The following is a 23,715-nucleotide window of genomic DNA, read 5'->3' as shown; positions in this document are numbered from 1 at the left end:
TTAGTTGTATGCAAACAGAAGTTATTTTTTGAAGAAATATTTTTCTCCTGACAATTTGAGTTTATTGATTAAGAGGAAAACCAAGTTGGCAATGCAGACTATGTTGCAGTATAGCGAAGACCAATTTGATTTACTTCCGTTATCACAGAAGATGTATCTGTTTGATTAATTTGCACCATCGAAAAAAAAAAATTAAAACGAAATATAATTCACAGTACTTGTGTGTGATAGTGTTAAAGCGTTTTGTCACATATGATGAGATGTAAAAGAAGACTCAAACTTGTTGCCATGACAACTTGCCAAAACTCTTAAGAATTTAAAATAAAGACGGTTTCCCCAGGTTTCCTGAGAGATATTTCAGCAAAATGATTGCCACTGCACCTTAGGCTTCGCACAAAGAGAGAATCTGGAAGATTCCCCCTCAGAACAAAGGTTAAGAAAAGAACTTCACTTCAACACCTGCAAGTAGTTAAGTGTGATTTTTCTCCCACAAGTCCCGCAAGGCACACTTAATCTGTAATGCTTATATGAAGAAGCAGCGGAGAGGGGGAAAAGGATTGATGGTGAAGGTGTGAATAAATGTGAATACAATCTTAGGAAATAATAGTTTCTAATTTTCAATTAAGGTGCGGTTTACAAAAAACAACTTATTGTTTCAAACGGCGACAGATGTAGACTCTTGCACACGTTCGCCCATCATGGGAATAGGTGGTACTTTACAATGTACGATACAAAAATGTGAGTGATAACAGAGGCACAACTTAATTCCTACTGTATTACTGATTCATTAAGTAATTCTTCATTCACAAGTATTTGGTGACACTTTTTTTTTTTAAGCATTCGTTAGATTTATCATGAATACAAATCAAGAGGAACTGTTGCTGGCTTACTACTCTATATCTCACATGCTGTAAAATCTACTTCAATTTATAGACTAAACTATTCCCAGTATTGGGTTGTAAATTCAGAGGAACAAACTTTCTATTAATTTGCAGTAATATTGTTAAACAACAATCTGGACACTATTAAAAAACATTGTATATTGCTAGTGACGCCGCGTTGCCAGTGAATGACAAATTTACTGGTGTAAAGCCATACAGTGAAGTTAAACTGTCAGAATTAAATGTGACAAAATAAGGATGGAGGTGACCCATGGCCCCCTTTGAGGCACACCTCACAAAATGTGGAAAATTGTCCTATTCGTCAAAACTGTTATATAAAAGCCAGCTATTAGGCCGCAGAGCAAAACGATATACGCAATACAAAGAAGCAAAGTAGAGGCAGGCTCGCAGACTTTCTCAACAGACTCTGCTCAATCAGATCTGGTCCGCTACAGATTTCTTCATCATTTCAGTTGATTAGATTTTTATGTCTGCGGGGCGCAAATCTCCTCTTGTACCAACTATCATCTGTACTCATCCTCATAAAAAGTGGCTGATGTCTCCTAGATAACTTAAGCGCAACTGCACACACCAATCATCACACGTGCAAGAGACACCAAGCACTCAAATGCCTTTTACTATCGTGCTTTAAGAAAATCCACGAGAGCAATCATCGAAAAACATGACAAGGAATTAAAACACACAGACAGAAAAAAGCTTAAACTGCAAGTGCAGGGTGACAGACCTGTAAACCAGCGTGTCATCACCAGAGCTGTTGTATTGGACCTGGAACATCCTGACTCCAGATGTGGGAGTTTGACTGCTCCACCTAATTAGGGCAGAGTTTCCTGTCAGCTCCACCAATGAGACCCTCCTGTCTGCCCCTCTTGTCTCGTTGTTAGGCAGCGCAACCTTGGAGGAGGTCAGGATGTCAGAGGGAGCGGGCTCAGATGACGGATCTCGGCTGCGACTTGTGCTGTTTGCCAGATGAGGCACTGCTGTGACAACTAGCTCCACCCTCCCAGTGGATTCACCTGCTGCGTTGGAGGCGATGCAAGTGAAGTTTCCGGAATCTTTCAGGGCTGTTACATTGATCTCCAGGCTTCCATTGGGGAACACTAATGTTCTAAAAAAAAATTAAATTGAGATAACAAGAAGTTATGTCTTTCATGTCTTTTTTTTTTTTTTACTTTACATACATTTTTGGTTGGCACTATAGCTGGCATGAATTGTGATGTAACAATGACTGAAGGTTTTGCAGTCAGACAAACATTGCTGCGCTACATTTTAAATACAATTGCACTTTTGAATATTTTCATTATTCTGAATTGAACTTCTTTCAAGTCAGCAAAGACTTCCCAGATAAAAATGTGTGCGTTACCAGCTGAAGGCAGTCAATTTTGGGTTTGAAATGCAAACGCCTGCTACCGCCTGCAGTGCTCAGATACTACACTAGAGCACTGGCAACGGTGCTGTTACAGAGATAATTTAAAGAAAAAAAGATAAGTCAGATGAATGCTGAAAGTCAGTATGAAATATACAGAGCTCTGAACAAGAAATTACAGCAGTTTTTTAATCATTCTCAATCTCAATCTCTCTCTCTACTCGTTAATTTTTCTTCCAAGACCTAATTTGTACCGACGCATGTGCAGGAAAACAAACGGAATTCTATACACACAAATGCTGGTTTAATAAATGAATCATCTCTGTTCACATATAAATGCTGAAAACTCCATTGAAGCGCTGTAACAGCATGTCAAACCAACAGGCCCTTCCTATTTTCCTTCTTTGTGCTCTTTGGCAGATTGCAGTGCCAGCTTTAGTTCACCATCACCCAGCAAAGCAGAGAACCTGCCTGACTTAAACAAAATGGGAAGTCTCCTGTTCTCTCTGGTAACACATCAACACTACAGAATGAGTTTCTAAATATCTTATACCTAAAGTAACTTTTCCAAAAGGTTGTTTTTTTTTTCCAGTGAACTAAAACTTGATTTACAGGTAGGTAAAAAAAAAAAAAAAACATTTCCTGGCTCTTATACAGGACATAGTTATCATTTTCATTGGTGGACTGCAGCTTGGATTTGAAGAATTGGAATTTCAGATAAACAGAGCCTAGCCCTTACTTAAATGCCCCACATTCATTTTGATGACAAAATGGAAAAATACACAATTACTTTCACTTCTCAATCACATGAGCTTTTTTTCTGTTACTCACAGTCTTGCCAGTGGCAGTGCTAATAAGTATTCACCCCAAAATGTGTACTTTGCTGTCTCCAGCACCTTATGTTAATGCAAACTTCTACCACCAGTCGCCACCTCCATTTTGTTAAAAATCTATGTAATGGTCATTTAACTGATTATATGTTTTATCCTCATACCTCTCAGAGATAAGTCAAACTGAACCAATGAAAAAACAATTCCAACATTGGCCAATATCCTTAAATGAGGCTGTTCTGATTTCATAATTGATGACGCAAACATAATTGTCCAGTCAAAAATGGCCGATAAAGAGAACTAATTATGGCATTATGTTTCCAAGCCAACTAGCTTACCTGATGAAAAAAAATGTGAAAAGGTGTTACAGTTCGGGTGAAGAGAGTTTGACCTCAACAACTTTCATCAAATCCAATTTCAGAGTGGGCCCACACAAGTCAAATGCCTACAACCCTTCTTCTACAGCAAAGACAAAAGTGGGATTGTGCATTTGACTCAGAGACCCACTGTTACATGCACAGAGCTGGAGGTGTGAGGAAGAGAATTTCAACAGCGTCTCTTTTTCTGTCGGTGAGCTAACATCACTGAATCTAAAGTGGTGCTTTTAGTGGGCAAGTCATATTGCTCAAACAATACTTGACCTCCGATACTGACAGACTATAAAATCTATAGATACAGAGAGAAAAAGTAGCATTCTGTTGTTGAAATTCTATCAAAGCACCATGTTTATACCTGGAGCCATTAGATATGAGTCGTCCTTCAGGGCTGATCCAGTGGACTTCAGGCTCTGGGTCACCATTTGCTTTGCATTTCAGACTGGCAGGCTGGCCTTCCATAGCAACAGTATGAGGTGACTTACGGGTCAGTACTGGCGGGTCACAAATAAACTCCTAAAGGCCGAAACAGGAGAAAAATAAAAAATAAATCAGCAAACTTAAACTTATCTTAAATGTTTTCCTTTAATAGTCATACTTTTACTTATAATAGTGGCGCATTTAAAAAACTCAAACCTCTTCAGGTATTGTCCAGAAGTACTTGGCACTGAGGTCAGAAGGAGAGGCACACGTCTCGAGGTCATCTTCTCTGGTAAGTCTCCTCAACCACAGAAGTTCACAGTTACAGTGAAGTGGGTTACCACCAAAACTCAACACAAGCGAGGAGAGTGGGGAGCCTTTCTGCTTAGCATATACTGGGATTCTCAGGAACAAAGGGTCTGGGGGAATTTTCTTCAGCTTGTTGGATGTCATGTCTAGCCTGATAAAGGACAGTCAAGAGGGAGAGTGCGAGGAATGAGCAAGAGGTGAAAATAAACCAATTAAACACATCTAACAGGAGAGGCGCAAAATTGTTTCATCTGCTCATTTTTTATGTCCTTACCTGGCTAGTTTGTGCAAATTGGTGAATACTCCCTGGGGAACATTCTCTATGAGGTTATGATCCATATTGAGGGTATTGACATTGGTCAGACGCCCGATTGTGTCCCAGGGCACCTGGGCCAGGTTGTTGTAACTGAGGTCTAGATCTTCCAGTGTGGACAAGAAGTCATCAAAGGCATGGGGAGATATGGAGTGAAGCTGGTTACTGGCCAGGATCAGATGGCGAAGGTTGGTCAGACCTCTGAAGTGGTCATCCTGATGGTTTATCAGGAAAACAGGCAGTGAGAAACTGTGAGTACTTTATGATGAAGATAATCTCTCAAGTACATCTACTACACTAAGTTTTGTTCTGTGCCTCTGTGTGTAAAATCCAATTTAGTATTCATTCCCCTTTTCCATTATTCATTTCATCTATCAATCTCACCTTGACCACAGTTAATCTGTTCGAGTCGAGGTGGAGAGCTCTCAGTCGCCGCAAGTCACTGAAAGCTGAAGGAAGGATTTGACTGATGGTGTTTCTTGACAGCGTCAAATGTAACAAACTGGTCATGTTGGCAAAGTCTTTCCTCCTGACAGCTGGGAGCAAGCAGAATAAACACAAAGGATGAATTCATCAACAAAGCCCAAAAATATCTTGATATACAAGGTTAAAAGTACAAATTTAACAAATACAGCACTTAAGCAAAGCATTTTTTTTTCTATTGCCAGGTAAATGGGAATAAAGTGCTTGTATTCACTGAAACATATGCAAACATGAATGAAAATACTTTCTAAGAGGCAAAGAATGAGTTTGTACAATTCAAACGAGCTTAAAAAAATCAAAATTTCGTTGAACACATTTTTTCCTGCAACACTGCCTGAAGCCCTCTTCGGCTAGCTTTCTTGTAATTACTTTCAGTAGTCTTCAGGAATAGTTCTCAAAGTTTGTTGAAGACTATTCCAATGCTTTACTTTCGATGTTGGCTGGCTTTTGTTCTGTTCTCTGTCAAGATGATCCCACACTGCTTCAATATTGTTGAGATATGGGCTCAGGGGAAGATTCATCACCCCGTTAAACCTATTGCTACTGATTTTCAGTCCAGTTCATGTGTCATTGTGAACACCTTGGTCTTCTCTCCCTGTTTCCCTTTCTTAAGAATGGCTTCTTGACAGCCATCCTTCCATGGAGACCTCATTTCTGATGAGGCTCACTGCAACAGAGCCAGATGCATCACACAGAGCACATCAAATGAATCAGGTCTGAAATTTTCTGTAGGTTCAGCTTTTAATATGTATAGATATCTATATATATTTGTAGTACTTACAATTATATTACATATTATATATATACGTGTGTGTGTGTGTGTGTGTGTGATAGATATATGTTTATATATATATATATATATATTGTACATATGGTACTTTCAATTTAGATACAAATTCAGATATAAGAAAGAGGGAGAAGATGAACATGATCTGTTATTGAGATGAGGATTGGAGAGCCCACTCTTAAAACACAGCTTTTAAAAATGTCTATTTTTTCTTATTTTTTCCTTTTGTTTTTTTTTTTAACTCAATCCTCCTCTGATTATGGTGCCAGTTGGCAGTTAATTTATCTCACCGGCTGTGAGATAAATCCACTGAGATGATACTTTTACCCCATGTTGCAGACCAGACTTTTCTCACACTTATAGTAGAATGCAGCAGCATGGCTAACTTACTGTAAATGCACCTCCCGCAATTAAATCTGTATGTTTACTTTTAATGATCCAACTTGGCTCAATCCTCAGTAAACATAAGTTTCTCATCGTTACAGATACATATCTATAGAGATGAAACACAATTATACTTTCAGTTGTCTGATAATTATGGTAACAGCAACACATTTAGTTTGCTTTCTTTAAAGACCTACTCTTAATGTCAGAGAGATATAACCTTTATATTATTATCTATAAAAAAAATGCTTTTACTATTGGCGAGGCATATTAATACATATAACACAATTCAATAACAAGTCAGTTTAAAGTGATTTACATGAAACATATAAGCATTAAAAAACATAGTTTGCAGTTATGAAAAAAGTAAAAGAGAGAGAGAGGTACAACACAGTTAAAGTTATCAGTTAAAGTCATTCAGTTCAAATATATCAGTTAATTCATGTAGTGGTAAAGAGGGAAGTTAATATTTAATAGAAGTAAGAGTTGACGCAGACCTGCAGTTATCTGGGAGTTTGTTCCAAGTTTGTGGTGCATAAAAACTGGCAGCAGCTTCTCCATGTTTGGTTCTAACTCAAAGGTTCAGAAAAGTACCAGAAGATCTGAGATGTGCTTTGGCCCCAAACCATTTAAAACTTCATAAACCATTAGTAGTATTTTAAAATCATCTTTTTAATAGACAGGAGGCCAGTGTGGAGACCTTAGGACTGGAGCGATATGATCCACTTTCCTGGTCTAAGTGAGGACCTGAGGAACAGCGTTCTGATCAATCTTTTCGACAGACCAGTAAATACACTGTTACACTCATCAGTCTACTGAAGATAAATGCAGAGACCAGCTTTTCTAAATCACTTCGACAAATTAGTCCTTTAATCCTTGAAATATTCTTAGGATAGTGGGCTGACTATAACATTCATGCTGGGGGTAGTTAATCAAAAGTAAATATTCCCGAATATAAACCCGAAACAAATTAACTGTTCAAATTCTTGATTTAATAGACATATATGTGTATTAGGATTTGTTAATATTCAGTTGTGGCTGCATGCTGAAGGCTGGAGAAGAATAGCTGCCCCAGTCTTTTTCAGAGCAATTTTGCTTTTTTTTTTATATTTATTTATTTTTTAATACAGCTGCTCTGGGCACTCGGGACTGGAATTTTCTGAACTTTTCAGGACGGCACCGATGTTACTAATGTTTTTCCTTTCCGGGCAAGTGATCACGAGGGCGGAATTCATCACCCTGGTAACCAAACAAAATTAAAAATGAAGAGGAGCAGTTTTGGCTGTACCTGCCTCTACCAATATGATCTCAGTTAAAAATATCTTAACAAAGACAGAGAAGCCTGTTTGTAGGAGCACACTGAATGTTACTGATTAATCATGTGTTTTGATTACAGTTTGGGTTGCAAGTTCTTTATTGAACTGTTTTCTTAATCCTACTCCTGGATGTGATTTCCCTTCACTTTTGCAGATTCTGACTTTAACACAATAATTCCATTGATTAGGCGCTTTCTCATATCCGCTATTTAGCTAGCTAAGTATCGGAGCCTATGTCATGCGATTTGCATTGGAATTCTCAGGACTCTCAGGATCCCATTCCAAATGCAGCCCTTTTTTGATGAGGCACTGGGATAAAGCGCTCCCCAGTGTCCTGTTAGTGTTTTTCTATCACAAAATAGTGCTACGTGGACACATGCCCTTTTGAGATGCTGCTGCCCTGTACCAACATAGCAACATTATCTGGTTAAACATAAATGTTTTCATTGAGTGGGAGAAAGAAAAGCAACTTACTGAACATCAAACAGCACTGTGAAAAAACATTCCAAAGACTTTTGTGCAAAATATAAATGTGTATGGAGATGGTAGGAGGTTAATAAAACAACTGATAGATTTAAAAGGAGAGAGATGGCATTATTTTAAAACTTAAAAATGCTATGGTTTGCATTTAGAACATGTTTTCAATTATACATTAATGTTTTCACTTAATATGAGGGGTGATTCCCTCTTTTCACCATGAAAATGTCTACATGTGACTGTGTTGTACAAATAGAACTGTCTTACAAAAAACATTCAGAAAGTTCATGCCAATTACTATTAGCCTCCAAAAGTCAGAGAATGAAATATAGCAAGTCCTGTAAAATGTATTTTTTGTCAATATGCAGAGAGAATATTTGCTGAATGAATCTGATATAGTCCAAAATGAGATAATAGAATTAGGTTACACTAACATCTGAACTTTAGTAGAACTATTTAATACTTTGCATTCGTGCAACGTAAAAATATCTTCATATTTTCATGTAAGTCTTTAAAAAAGATAAACAGAAACTGGTTCTATAAAAAGGAGACAAAGATGTATCATACGATGTTTTAGATCATATAAACGAGTCATTTCGGCAAAGGATCAAATTATCTTTTCTAACTTTGGAGACGCGGTCCTTAGTTTCGAGTTTGCATGTCTTTTGTTTTGATGAACTATGGAACGGAGATCTAATGGTGATCCAGATTAAAATAAAATGATCACGCAACATCAGCTCTTAAAAATAAGTATGTTAAATGTAGCCAAAATAACTCTTTGTGGCAAAGGAGATGAATCGCTGGGGTGTAACCAATTCAGAAATACTAATATATATATATTTATTTGAAGTATTTAAGTTTAAACAAGAACAATAAGACTCATGAGAAAAACATTTTGGGGGAAAACGATAAGGAGATGTGTGACTGGAGCCAACATTTGTATTCACTGTTAACAAAATGTTCCACCAAGCATTCTGAGATAAGGTAAATATGCTGCCAATTATCAACAGCTGAATTCGTTTCAGTGAAAACAACCAAAATACCCACTGTTACAAAAAGGTTATGCATGGATAATTAGAATCTCATCAGTGTATCAGAATAAAGACAGGCAGACTAGCAGGGATGGTACCTGTGATGAAGTTCTCTTGAAGCCGTAGCTCCACGGTGCGTCGATCAATGGCAGCGGGAACAAAGAGCAAGCCTGTCTTGGAGCAGAGGATAGCGAGCGATGGAGAAAGGCTCTGGCACATGCAACGTTTTGGACACGGCTGTCCCCTGCATGCCGCTGCCAGCAACAGCAAAGACAACCACAGCCGTTCCATTATCCTTGACGGGGAACAGGGCAACTGGAAGACAGTAAGAAGGACCAATGAATTAAGGTGGACCATAAAATGGTGAATCAAAGACACGCAGAGTTTTTTGTTCACATTAACAAACACAGCTTATCTTTGGTAGCTTGGCAAATCATCCAGCATTTAAGTTTCATCACAGCTGTTTACTATTATGAATCTAACCGCAGGACATTGACAAATATGTGTGGATATTGTACTCTAAATTTGAACCATTTAAAATTGATGGTCCTCCCAAGCATAATTTGCTAAGAAAACACTGATGAGCAACGGTAGAGTTTGCTCTATGGTCCTGCTGTTCTGTACACATCAGTTCATTTCATTTTCTTCCTAGGCCACATCTGCCAAAATGCTACCAAGTAAAATGTTTTTTCCGAACAGCTAAATATATCACATGAGCAATGTTTTAAAACCCTAAAGAGCAGTAAGCAGCAGGCAGTAGGCAGCAGGAAGAACAGCCACTATGAAAGTAATCTCCAGCTCTAGAGTCTATAATACACTGACTGTACTCGCTTCTCAAACACTTCAGAGCAAGAAGATAAAAAGCAGTTTTTACAAAGTTTGCTCAGCGCAAGGTTTGATTTACCTCCAACAATGAAGCATGGAGGTGGGAGAGTGACCATGTGGTGATACATGATGATACATCATGTGGAAATCGTCTGAAGAAGATAACATTTATAGCACCTCGAATACCTGAGAATATTCCAAAATACGGGCTCGCAATGTCCAGAGGCTTGAAAGAAGAGTAATATGCTTGCATGGAAACGTCCCAAAATTCATTCATAAGAGACAAAAGACCCCTGTGAATTTAAATATATTCCTGCAGAAAAATGTCCACCGCTGGTAAACTTTATGCTGAGTAGAACTAAGAAACTAAAGAAAAGAATGCTTAAAAAAATTTGAATCTCAGAATTGAAAATGTCCTGACTTTTGTTGTACACCTGTATTATTGAGAGGGAAGTATTTTAAACGATATGCTTTTATATGTGACACTGCAAAGGGGGTGTAGTCACTTTTTATGTATGTAGTCTGATATTCTTACATTTCCCACACACAACGGGTATGCTCAGTGGAGGCTGCTATCCTCCTTTTGCATGCTCCCCACTTAGCCAGTATCCTGCTTTTTGCTATGTGTGCACTGCAATTTCAAATGTAAAGGACATGCTTTGTCAAACCTGGTTAAACGGAGTCCATCACTCCACAACCAGCAATGGGCTGTTGCACAATAAGCATATCTAGTTGATTCAATTGCTCTGTCATTTCTCAGATTCATAGTTGTTTTTAAAATTTGCAATGCAAATTAACTAAAGGACTATAAAAGGCAGAATGCTCAGAGGCATGAGAGACCAAACGCACACTGTTCAACATAGTTTCATCAAAAATGGACCAAATTTTTTTTTCAAATTTGGAGCACTTAAACTAAACCCCCTCAGGACCATCCATTTCTCACTCAGTATCTGTTGCCAGCACCTTCTCCTGTGTGGTAGGACTGCGTAAAAGTAGTCCCTGAAGAGTCACAGTTATTTGACTGCTCGAAACAGCACTGATAAGATTTAAAAATAGCAGAAAAATGTTGAAAGTTTTCACTTGGACTTCATGCCTCATGAGAAATGGTCAACAACATATACTTCTCCTCTAGAACTTGAAAGTTTGTGTGACAGGAAACAGTTGTGCAAGTTGCAGGAGATTTGTCTTTATATTATTCCAAACAACTTTTGTGTGTTTTATCCTAATCATTAGAAAATAATAACCAGGTTTCAAAAAATGACATTTTAAAACCTTTTGCAGCGTAGATCGATGGATGCTGTTGTGCTTTCGGACAGTTTAAAAGCTCAGCCTGTCTCACTGTTAGAATAGCATTCTAGACGGGTAATCAGTGCAGTTTCTTGCACACAAATACACATGTATATAAACCTAATGTCTGTATGAGCAGTTATACAACTTTTTTACTGAAATCAGCCTTAACCTCAGTTCTTGATACACAAATGGGTCTGTGGGTACCTGGTGTACACGTTGTGTTATGTTGTGAATGCGGGTGCTGATATATCACCTTGGCAACAAACAAAGTGATGTGATATAACTCAACAATGGCATAGTGAAAAACTGCATTTTAGTTAAACCATGATCTTAACATGACTTGGTGGTTTTGATTGACTTAATCAACAAACTTTTCCTACGTCATGGTCTCTAACTGCTGTGTTATGATTCAAAGCACGGCACCTACCTGCACCATCTGCCCCATCCCCATCCGGCTAATGAGGACTTTGCGGCTTGTTCAAGTAAACAACTTATAATTACTTATAATTACTTCTTTGAAGAGGGGAGAACAACCTGCTGGTGGCATATGTATGGGAAGAATGTATGGTGATCAAATTCCCTTTTAGTTAAGGCGAGACAAATTAAACAATCAAACTAATTTGTCATGGTTGTTGGTTCTTCAGCTGTTTTTTTGCATCAGCTGTGGGTTTTTTTATACGAAAATATTTATAATTTTTTCAATATCATTTTCATTTCACCTGCAACTTGTTCACAATTAGCACCACCTTTTTCCACTTATATGACCATCGTCAGCATTACTAATTATTATTGTGTTATTGAAAATTCTCCGTTTCCTAGTCTTGCTCTGTGTTTTTTTTTTTTTTTTCAAGTTGCTAGAACCCTTTGGCTGTTTTGAGTTTCTATTTTTCTTGGACTTTGCCTCCACCCTAGCTTGGTTTTGTCTGCTCATGGACCTACATCTTGTGTGTGTGCAAGTTTCAGTTTGGATTCTGAAAAACAATCAAACACAACAGTATACTTGTAGAGCCCATTTCATGTTGCAAAGTATCAGGGCTTAATTAGAAGAATAACAAAGTGTCTGAATAATTTTCCAAATTCTGTGTGAAAACAAAATACTAAAAAAGCTATTTTTACTTTGTGATTTCGTGTCGATCAATAAGTAAAGGGATAAACTTTAACTGAAGATGAGTCTGAATGAATAAAAAAATGTGAAAAACTTCAAAGAGTTTGATAATTCTGTATATAGCATAACTTGGTAAATTAATTCCATGTCCCCATCCTTAATTAAATCTGACCTTTGGCAAACACAGTTTATTTGGATCAAGATTAATTTGCTTGAGCTATAAAGCTCAACTTCACAACATAAAAAGGGTCACCATCTTTTTCTAGCTTGAGCTGTATTTATGGCATCTCTTGTGGAACAGTATGGGACTTGGTGTGTCTCTAAGATTCAAACTCTACCTTTTTTAAATCGTTTTGTTGGATAGCTATAAGGCAAACCAGTTCCACTTTCGATCACTGCAGATGACTTAAACCTGTGTGTGCGTTTCAGTGGGCAACAGTACATTAGCCTTGCCAGTATGACTTACAGGTGAATCAATAGCATTGAACTTTCATCCAACATGGGGCCTGTGTTTTACTTGCCTGGTCTGCTCCTGCCTATATATTCCTAAAATCCTCAACAGAACATTGCTATGGATTGACAATGCACTAAAGCCTCCTAAGATTTGAAAAAAAAAGGGCAATGTTGCACCAAGCTTCCTTTTAAATGTAACAGAACAATATTTTTTTTCTCCAATTCTATTTCCCTGTGTGTCATCCAGTGAAGTGTGGATAACTAACATAAAAATGAAAGTGAATACAGCCTCATGAGCCTGGTAAAAATAGATGTTATACTGCAATTTCATAGTTCACGTTTTCTGTCCTCCCACAGTAACAAAACGCAGAGCAGCATTACTGTTAACTGACCTATCAACAGACATGCAGGCTCTTCTGACAGCCTTTTCAGTTTAGCTGCTCAGTGTGTGTTTTCCTCATTTATCATAATTCTTTCCATTATTTGTGATTATTCCCACTGCCACAGCTGGCCCACCTCATCTCTATCAAACAACATCTAATTCCCATTTGTTGCCATTACCCACATACATATTTCTTCTTGTGTGGCATTTCTTTCACACCTTCTCTATGTAAAACATGTGTAAATAAATCACACGCCACATAAACAATATAAAGTAAGAGCATTTGGCACTATTCAAAGAAACTTACAATGTTTAGACTGTTAGTGTGTCACTCCAGAACCTGTGTTCTGTCATACCATGTACGAACTCTTCCTACCTCAGAGGGTGCAGTTCTTGTTTCTCTTACGAGCCACCCCAATGTTGCTTGTATTCTTGCTGCTTCTCATGATCATCTGTCAGCCTTCACTCAGTTCTTTGTTTCTACGAGCCAAGTACTTTTGTGCGCCCCCCCCCCCCCCTTCTTCAATCCCCTCTTTATCTCACAGTCTTACTATGGCTTTATTTTTTGTATTCTTTATGATTTTTACTGTCTTTTTGAAAAAAGAATAGTCACCCAGGGCGTACCCTGCCTCTCGCCCAAGGGTAACAAGGATAGGCTCCTGCCCCCATGCAACCCTGAATTGGATTAAGCAGGTTATGGATAGATGGATGGATGGGTTACAAACATTAACATTTTTCCCATGTTCAATCAAGGAAAAAAGCGGCAGTGCTATAACATCTTGAACCTTACTGTGCTTTATGCTTGCTCTTTGTAAAGTCAAACTTGTGGTTTTCTGTATGGTAAATAGTCCAAAAGTTAATAGTCCAATAGTGTTGGGTGGTATACCGATACTAGAAAGGTATCATGATACCCTGACGCAAAAAACGATACGATACATTCTTTTTTTAGCATCGATACTTCTCTTAAAATAACGTTCTGTGTCTGTGCAGCGAGCCGCGCCACGTCTGTCATTCTCTGGTCACACTCCTTGCATGCAGGGGCAGGGGCCAGTGGGCGTGCCTAACTTGCTTTCCTCCTCAGGTGGCCATCAAAAGGTGGCACAGCGCTATGTCCAGTTGAATTTTATAACTCGCTGAGAACGACAAACCGGATGGACCAACTGGAAAACAGGCTCACGGCCGACTGTCCTGTCATGTAAAATACTTTGTGCAATTATTTATAAATAAATGATGTCGTTAGGAATTTGCTGTTGTTTCATTCACTGGAAGCTGCTTTGAGTATTAGCGCTATATAAAACCGATCTATTATTATTATCATTATTGTTGCATCCTGAAAGGTAACGACAATTCCCCAAATGTATCCATTGAAGCACACAAACAAAAAAAAACAAACAAACAAACAAAGGGTAACACAATACACAAGGTCCTAAGCATTTCATCTTCCAGATACTGTAGCAGTATCATTGATGACAGTGTTCCTGCTCTTGACAATGGCATTGTTTTCTTCTCGACTTTCGTCGTAGAGTAGTTGGAGGTAACCTTCACGTAGCAGCGACACCTCTGTGACAGAGAAAATTGCAACTACTGGCGCATCAACTAGCGCGACCATAAATAGCCGGCACGAAATTGTATATCATGTAGTGGCATGTTTTGTTTTGTTTTGTTTAAAATAAAACAGTATTTTAAATGTAAGTCAGTCATTAATGTGTTAAAACGTTGATATTGGACAGAAAAGTAGCTTGTTAAGCAAAAGCCAATATGCTAACAGAAGAGATTGTGCTCATACTTGCTCTGTAGTAATTTCCTCAAACAGCAGGAAAGGAGCAAGCTGCTCAAAATTAAACCATAGTGAGGCCGAGCTGGACCATTATCTTATCATCTCTTTTCCAGATTCTTTTAGAGTTTCGCCGTGGTATCGGTTCAGTATCGAGTATCGAGGTATTTATGGCGGGTATCGTATCGAAGTCAAAATTTTTGTATCGGAACAACAGGATAGTCCAAGGTACTTAAAGAACTGACGGCTTATCAAAGGTCAATCTCTCAGTTCATTAAAGACATATACTCATAGTTTACATTGGGTACAGTTAAGTTGAAACAGTGCCAAACCCGTGCAGCTTCATAGAGGCCATTGGTGTTAAAAGCACAAATCTTTGGTCCCCAAGACTGTCTTCATAGGACAAATACTAATGGCTCTACAGTAACCTTGTCCAGGTGACCCAATTCAAACCTGAACCCATTCAGAAAACATGAATAGATAGATCCACTGACGAAACCAACCAACATTCATAAATAAGACATTTTTAAGTCAGGTTGAATTGAGTGTAAGCAGGCGGAGTACCTTTTTCCTTTCAAGTTCAGTTAATTATACCCCAACCAGGGGGGTTAGCATCTGAAGAGTCAATTAAGCATGCCACATTGATGCATCTTCTTGATTGAAATTGATTTCAGCATTAAAGCCCTCTTATTTGCAGTCTTCAAATGAAACCAGCAGAACCAGCACAAATGAGCACAAAAAGCAAATCTAACTGGTATATCAGACCACATGTTGCATTCACCCATGAAATGTCAGCGCACCCATTCTCATGAGCAGCAAAAGTGCAATATAAATATTCATGATCACATTTTGGGACATTTCTTTTCCCCAAGATAAATGTCATTTTGTTGTGGTGACTGTCTGCATAAAAATTGGTAAAATGCTTATGTCTGAAAGTCAAACAGAAGATAACCGGCATCATAGTGAAGTAATTACAATGAAAAGCTCCAAATTGATATTCATTTTCGACAAGTAGCTTTAAAAGCTGCCAGAACAACACTGGGGATGTTTCCAGCAGTGACAAATGTTTATATTTTTGTAAAGTAAGGCAGAAACACACACTGACAGTCTCTTTGTTTTGTTTGACAGTATGATCTCTGCTTTGCATTTGTGAATCAAACAGCTGCTCCCAGTGAGAGTATTTTTCAATGTGTTTAGGACAGAAATTGTTGCAGACTGCAATGGCACATTGCAGTACTGAAAAAGCTGCTATTTCCACTTTTTTTTTACAAATATAGCCAAAGCTGTTTAAGCCAACTTATAAGTTGCATTAATTTGGAGTGCTTCAATGTTGCTTATAAAAGCGACTGCAGAAGTATTTAGAAATTAATAACACCTTTTACTAAAAGAGGGACAAAAAAAAGGATCTACTTGACAGGTTATATCGACCCTGTCTGTGATGACAGCCCACTGTGTCCCCAAGTCTATATTTTCTTCAGCATTTCTCACCCAATCAATGGGAAGTGTCTTCTATGTGTGAAGGTAAATTGCTTTTTGTATATATAGCAGGATGCAATGCTAAAGTTTTTAACCTGCTGCAGAAGCAGTGAGTTTGAGCGCGTTTATTTTTACATGGGACTTCCTCTGATAAAGTCTCATGCCTCATGAGTAAGAAAGAAAAATATGGGATTAAAGTAGGGGTGGGCAATATGGGCAAAAAAAAATTATCTCTATATTTTTTAGGATTTTCACGATAATGATATTTTGACGATATTTAAAAAGAAAAAAATTAAAAACTTGCGTTAAGATCAGAATAAAATGAACACAAGCTTGCAAGTCTAAGTACACACGGCCGGTACAGTGAAACTGCGAATGGCTCATTAAATCAGTTATGGTTCCTTTGAACGCTCTACCGTTACTTGGATAACTGTGGCAATTCTAGAGCTAATACATGCAAACGAGCGCTGACCTTCGGGGATGCATACATTTATCAAATCCAAAACCCATGCGGGGTGCCTCTCGGGGTGCCCCGGCCGCTTTGGTGACTCTAGATAACCTCGAGCCGATCGCTGGCCCTCCGTGGCGGCGACGTCTCATTCGAATGTCTGCCCTATCAACTTTCGATGGTACTTTCTGTGCCTACCATGGTGACCACGGGTAACGGGGAATCAGGGTTCGATTCCGGAGAGGGAGCCTGAGAAACGGCTACCACATCCAAGGAAGGCAGCAGGCGCGCAAATTACCCACTCCCGACTCGGGGAGGTAGTGACGAAAAATAACAATACAGGACTCTTTCGAGGCCCTGTAATTGGAATGAGTACACTTTAAATCCTTTAACGAGGATCAATTGGAGGGCAAGTCTGGTGCCAGCAGCCGCGGTAATTCCAGCTCCAATAGCGTATCTTAAAGTTGCTGCAGTTAAAAAGCTCGTAGTTGGATCTCAGGATCGAGCTGACGGTCCGCCGCGAGGCGAGCTACCGTCTGTCCCAGCCCCTGCCTCTCGCTGTCCCAGCCCCTGCCTCTCGCTGTCCCAGCCCCTGCCTCTCGGCGCCCCCTCGATGCTCTTAGCTGAGTGTCCCGCGGGGTCCGAAGCGTTTACTTTGAAAAAATTAGAGTGTTCAAAGCAGGGCGTGGCGTGGCGCCGTGGTAAGGGCAGAGGACCACTGGCGCCGCACTTTATTGATTTTTGGAGATTGAAAAAAAAAATATATATATATATATATATCTCGATATTGCAAAATTACTCATCGTCAAAACAACATTCACGATAATTTCGCAAACGATACATATCGCCCACCCCTAGATCAAAGTACCATAAAGCTTGTTTACTTCAGTGCACAGATGAAGGAAAACAAAGGGAAAACATAGGTACAGAAACTCAAATTGTGGATATCAAGACTGACATCAAAAAGCAGAAATTAGCTGCGGTGAGACACACTGAAATGAATGAGCAGCTGTGAGACTTGAGAGAATGAGAAGAAATGTGCTATTTCAGCCCTGTCGAAGTCAATTAGTAACACAAATCACCACACACATACATGTGGTTATTAGAGGGACAGTCAAGCAGAGCAGAAGTCAGCAGGAGAAAAATCACCTCAAGAAAGAACAAATATGAAGACAAATGATCACAACAGAAAAGAGAAGAAAGGAAGAAGTCATTTGTAAAGAGGAAGGATTGCAGCAGGGAGCGGATAATGAGTTAGGTTGTGTAAAAAGTGAAAATCTTCAAGATGAAGGTTTAGCTCAAATTGTAGATGCCGACCAAGGTTAAATTCTTTAAGTCCACACAGGCAAAAATAATTCCCAGAACAAGTTACTCCACTGGAATATGATATCAGTCATAGGAGGCCAGATGCATAAAAGATGTGTACACACGAAAAAACACAGGTATGCCTTTGTCCTGTTCACAAATTAGATTTATAAAGAAAGAATATGAGTTGAATGTGCCCACCTCACACATTCTTTAGACCATACATATACGCATTTCTATAGCAATATAACCCTGAAATGGAAAAAGAGGCCAGATAATTAACCTTAAAACAAAGCAGACAATATCACGGAGCTTCCTCACTATGATAGTTAATTTTTTTTTCTGGTTTTGCTTCATATCATCAAATTTCAGTGCTGAATTAGTCTTTGTTCTGTTTATGATGACAGAACTGAGATCACTAAATACATGACATATTTTCTTTTTCTCTGCTTCACTGACTTAGTGTCTTAGTCTTATATTTGGTGAAATTGGTGTATTTTCCATTGCTTACATACATACCTGTTTGACTGTGGTGAAAACAATGTCTTGATGTGCAAATTAGAGATTAGGCGTGTCTGCATCCAGTCGTGCCTAACAATATGAGTGGAAATCAGGTTCATAAACGTATTTAAATTTTCTTAATGACGGAGTGTTAAAAAAAAGAAACATACGCCCTGCATACACACATGTCTGCCTATGTAATTTTAGTCATGAATCTACACAGTTTTCTGTATTTGGCCCTAGATGACTCACTCACTTGCTCTGCATATCCCCCACTCTGATTATGGGAATGGTTTTTAAAAATTAATTCTAAGGCTTGAGAAAATGAGTACAACCTCCTCCTCTGGGTTTGCTATCTCTGACATAGCAAATTAAGGCATCATTGTAGCATCTGAGCAAGTGAATGTCATCTAACTCTTAATTGCCCACTGAAGGATACCTTCACACTAGACCTTGCCTCCACCTAAGCCCTGGCTAGGTGATTTTATGTCTTTTGAAAAAAAAAAAAAAAAATCCAATTTAGTGTAAGGGCTCCTGGTGATAAATTTTACTCAGGCTAGAAACCTTTGATCTCACAATCAGCAAGACTCTCTCCTGCTGAAATAGAACTTCAGTTACATAAAAACGATAAACTGAATGGCCATATCCTGCAGAATATTAGAGTATATGCAGGATATCAAGATGCTATCAGTACAGTCTGTACGTAGTAAAACAATCCACAGAAAGTTACCATGAAACAAGAGTACATTTTAAGACAAACAAAAACATTGAACATTACAGCAATGTCAAACATCAAACAATAACCCTGCAGCAGAAAATCTGCATTTACCACATAATATATCATTATGTTCAAGCCACAAACTTAGGAGGAAACTCAGTGAAGTGATCTTTTTTTATTACTACACCACGATCAACCGGATTCTGGTCAAAATCATTATTTAGATTAGAATTAAGACAAAAAAAAGAAAAAAATCCACTCCAGGTGTGTCAATTTGTGTGTGTGCACATATATTTCTGGTTCCTCACTTACACTGTGTACAGCCTGCAACCTAAAGTACTCTGTTCCTTGCAATGGAGATGGATTATCCTGTCAGCTTTCTTGCAGAGGCAATGGAGAGCATCATGTGTATTATGACCTGTATGTGCTCCAAAGCATGAACATTTGTGTATGAGCACACTTACTCTACCTCTTTGAATATGCATGTGTGCAGCACCATGCATGTACCAACAGGCCGTCTAAAACGTTAGTGTGTGTATATATAGTAAGAATATGTGTGTGAGAGAGCTCCATGTCTTTCTGCGGAGTCCATCCTAGGGAGAATAGTTGATTATTAATGACCTCGAAAGCAGCAGATCTGCACAAAAACACAAACATACTACACACTTTTCCACATGTAGATTCACATACACTCAAAGATTTCTCCTATTAGGCTTCGTATGTTTATTCAAATAAATGCAAGCTCCGATATTTGTGTGCATGCAATATGTGCCATTGCATGGGGCTGTAAGTGTGCACTGATGTGGTTCGGCTTAATCTATGTATATTGCTTTGAAGATAATAATGAAATTAATCGTTACAATGGCCATTTACACAACGTCAGTTTGTCACTGAACCAAAACTATACCACAATCACAGCCCTTTCTTCCCTTGTGTCATTACGTAAATAACTACCTCGCAATTATTTACTCCAAGAATGTACTGAGGGACTGAAAAAAGTAAACAACTGAAAAGAGTGGGAGAAGAAAACAAAAATAAAAGCTTGGAAGGGCATGAAAGCAAATGAGCAAAGGACGGGTTCAAACCACGGCGAGGCAACGCAATGGGAAAAAGAGAAAGCCAAAGCAAAAACAAAGTGCTCCTGCTGAAAAGGGTATCTGCTAAAGGACGTAGTGAAGGCAACGCTTTTATTGGCAAAGAAAAAAAAAAACACTTGATGGGGCCTGTAACTTAGCAACAGCCAATGACACATGGATGGCAGCACTGAGGAGGTGGGGAGAGTGTGTGTTGTGGTTGTGGGGGTGTGGTGAGAGTGTAGGGGGCTGTGAGAGAGTGCAAGATTGGTCTGGAGATCTCACAAGTAATGAATCTGGAATGTTGTCTGAGAGTGGGTGAAGGTGAGAGGGAAGGTTCCAGAGAAAGTGAGGGAGAGTCTGCCTGCGTTGCATGAATAGTTTATTAACTGGGTTTAGTCCCTGGTTTATTCTTGTCCATGATACACACTGAATCAATGTTATTTTGTATTATTTCGCTATTTCTGTATATTGACATGCCTTTTCGTTACAACTGTTCCAATTAAAACACATTTCATTATATCTCTCCCACAATTGATCTAATTTCACCATTTCTCGTCAGTTGGCGAACTCCCCAGAGTCCTCCTTCGCATGGTTGGAAAACTCGCTTGCTTTCACATCATGCCAAAACTCTCGTCTGTAGAAATTGCGCAGAAGCCTGTTTACGGCCTAATGAAAAGCTTTGCATTGGACAAACGTAGAAAAACCTAGATGAGATTAACTGAATCTTTTCTCTTAAAAGAAATAAGAAACTAACTCGTCGGAGTCGTCAACCTGTAGAGCACTGAAAAACACAGTATTACTGAAAATGGCTGGAATTTTAAAATAGAATTTCTTGGATAAAGAAATTCTAAATTGTGTAAGTCTCTTCAAGAGCATTCAAGCTTATCAAAGGATCTTCATAAGGGAAAATGGATGGAATCTGAACAGCTACCCAGCCCACATGTTATCGAATCTATCTCCAAGACAACTGAACAACTGGGCAAACTCTTTTAGCTCGTGCACATACCTAAAAACTATCTTTGAAATCGTATATATCCTCCTGCTTTGTAACAATATATGTATTAAGGTGGTAAAAGGTAAAAACCTTAATCTAACCAATAAAATATTTTGTTAGGAATAAAAAATAGTTTTGACATGTACTATATTTTTTACTTTTTATCCCACCAAAGGCTTGGAGAAACTCGTGTCTGCATTCTGACAAAGGTTGAACTAAAGCTTTCAGCTTTTGAGAAAGTCACTAAAATAAATCTTTGATAAGCCTTTTTGATCCTTCTGATTGACAGTTTGTTTCAAACTGAGTTTTCACAAACCTGGACTGGTCTTTAGGTAGAGGACAGGGCAGAAACCCCTGTGCCACAAAGGATTTTCCCCGACCAAAGTGAGAAAGTGAGCCTTGCTCTGAGCTGACCCTGACCTTCCAGTGAAGGAGGATGAGAGATGCGACAGCTCCTTTTTGGCGATAACTATGAGTATAGGCTTAGACACGTGCTGTTCACCCTCTGAAATCATCTGGAAAAGGTGTGCTAGTTCTTCTCCTTACCGGTGCGGCAGCTGCCTCAAATGAAACCTCAGAAGCAAGTGCTGCATTGTGTCTCCCACAGAAGACAAAGACTTTATTTAAACTGAATTGTTCTGATTTTCTTATCTTTATTCTAGTTGAAATAATATTTGACAAAAATCAGTTTGCAATTTTGAAAATTAAATGGCTGACAATGAAAGTAAATAGCTTCATTGCCGAGTCCTGAAATGACTTTTTCTACAATACAAGGTTTAAAATTGAAAGAGATGATGGAAAATGATCTCCTCGCTTTCCCATTAGCTCTTTGCTTCAATCTTTTTTCACCCTGAGCTTTTACATGAGCAGACTTACTCAGCCAGAGCTACTCTGGCATGTTTCATTATATACACTTGTGAATACACATACTGTATTTCCTGTGTAGGCCGGCGCAGTGACTCACGAATAAACTCAAGCTGAGGTTGGGGTAAGTGAACCACCGGCATTATTCATCCAGGAACTCCCGCCATATCGCTGTATCTGGTATTTCACACTTTTCTGACACTGCTTGTTGTTTGTATGCAAAGTTGAATATATATTTTCATTGTAAAATGCATTGACTTTAAAGAAGACGAAGTTGCTTTACACAACCCTCTTAACAGTGCCCTCTGCATTTTTCAACCCCAGAAAAGTTATTCAAATGAAATAATAGGATAAATCTAAACATTATTAGGAAAGCTGTGCAAGCCAGGGCAGGACAATAAAACATCAAGTTGAAGCTTTAAAGAAAATTTGAAGGTTGAGAAGCTCCCAACAAAGAGAAAAACACTTAATTGTAAAAATGAAAGCACACATCACCGTGCTTTGAAAAGTTCATAATTTCACAGCTGATAGGAAGCTTCCTCGGTTGTATTTTCCATTCAAATAGGAAGGAAAAAAATCTGAGTGTTATGCTGTAAGACAGATATGGAAGACTGAAGAACACAAATCAAAGTTTTCATCAGGCCTTTCAAAATAGATTTGTAGAGGTTGTTACTGCCATTGACTCTTAAAACAAATTTCAAGGTCTTCTTAGAAAGAGCTATAGGATCAGAAAGAAAAATTAACACGGTACTTCTGGTGTGTTCCTCATGTTAAGTATATAATATTATTCAATAATAGTAATAACCACTGTAATATTAAAGTCAGTATTTTGCTTACATCTGGTCTGTGATCAAAATCTCACTCCAGTTAGTTAGATCTCGGTTGGCTATCATGCAAAGTGTGACAAACACAGATCCCCATTGGTACACAGTTGCTGATAAAGAGAGCTGCCCAGGCCAACCCCTACCTCTGATGTAGGGACTGTTACACTGCTGAGACACATGTTTCTGACACACACACACACACAGGTGATGTCTTTCAGATATCTGAGCAAGGGGGCATTTGCTAATGGCTCTGTTGCTCCGTGACTCTTTGCTCCACTGTCCTCTCTCTACTTACCTCTCTTTCTTGCTGTTTCACACTCTGTCTCCAGTTTCTTTCAATCTCTTAATCTTGTTCTCTTTTTGTGTCATCCTCTGATTTTTCTCCCCTTCTGTGTTTTTTCTCTCTTTCCCTTGCAGTATCTTCTTTCTAATGCCCTGTCCTCTCCCTGTCAGATCAGCGGATAATGAGGTGGCTGGCAGGACAGTGCACCGGTGCTTGCTGTGCTGTAATACTCTGGTTTTCTGTAATACTAACTACAAACACTGCTCAGCTTCTTCTCCATTTAACACATTATTTTTCCTTCTCCGTGCCTCAGAAAACAAAATCTTTTTCATCACTACCTTTATCTAACTGGAGCCATATCTGTCATGAGGATAAAACAAATCCATATTCATCTTTCAATATCACTCT

At 38.7% G+C, this 23,715-nt stretch overlaps 1 protein-coding gene across 1 annotated transcript in view; it reads right to left on the bottom strand.

Moving 5' to 3' along the window:
* LOC142388382 (leucine-rich repeat and fibronectin type III domain-containing protein 1-like protein) overlaps positions 1-23,715 on the bottom strand; it is a 197,832-nt gene that overhangs the window by 73,722 nt on the left and 100,395 nt on the right. Inside the window, exons 3-8 of the mRNA XM_075473557.1 lie at positions 9,088-9,304; positions 4,896-5,047; positions 4,473-4,726; positions 4,106-4,349; positions 3,828-3,985; positions 1,627-2,007 (exon numbers count right to left, since the gene is read on the bottom strand). Coding sequence (XP_075329672.1) covers positions 1,627-2,007; positions 3,828-3,985; positions 4,106-4,349; positions 4,473-4,726; positions 4,896-5,047; positions 9,088-9,280 — 1,382 coding nt within the window. The 5' untranslated portion in view covers positions 9,281-9,304. The remainder of the gene's footprint in view (positions 1-1,626; positions 2,008-3,827; positions 3,986-4,105; positions 4,350-4,472; positions 4,727-4,895; positions 5,048-9,087; positions 9,305-23,715) is intronic.

The sequence above is a fragment of the Odontesthes bonariensis genome, chromosome 9, assembly GCF_027942865.1.
Source record: "Odontesthes bonariensis isolate fOdoBon6 chromosome 9, fOdoBon6.hap1, whole genome shotgun sequence".
In the NCBI taxonomy this organism is placed as follows: Eukaryota; Metazoa; Chordata; class Actinopteri; order Atheriniformes; family Atherinopsidae; genus Odontesthes; species Odontesthes bonariensis.
This window is presented reverse-complemented; position numbering and strand designations above follow the sequence as displayed.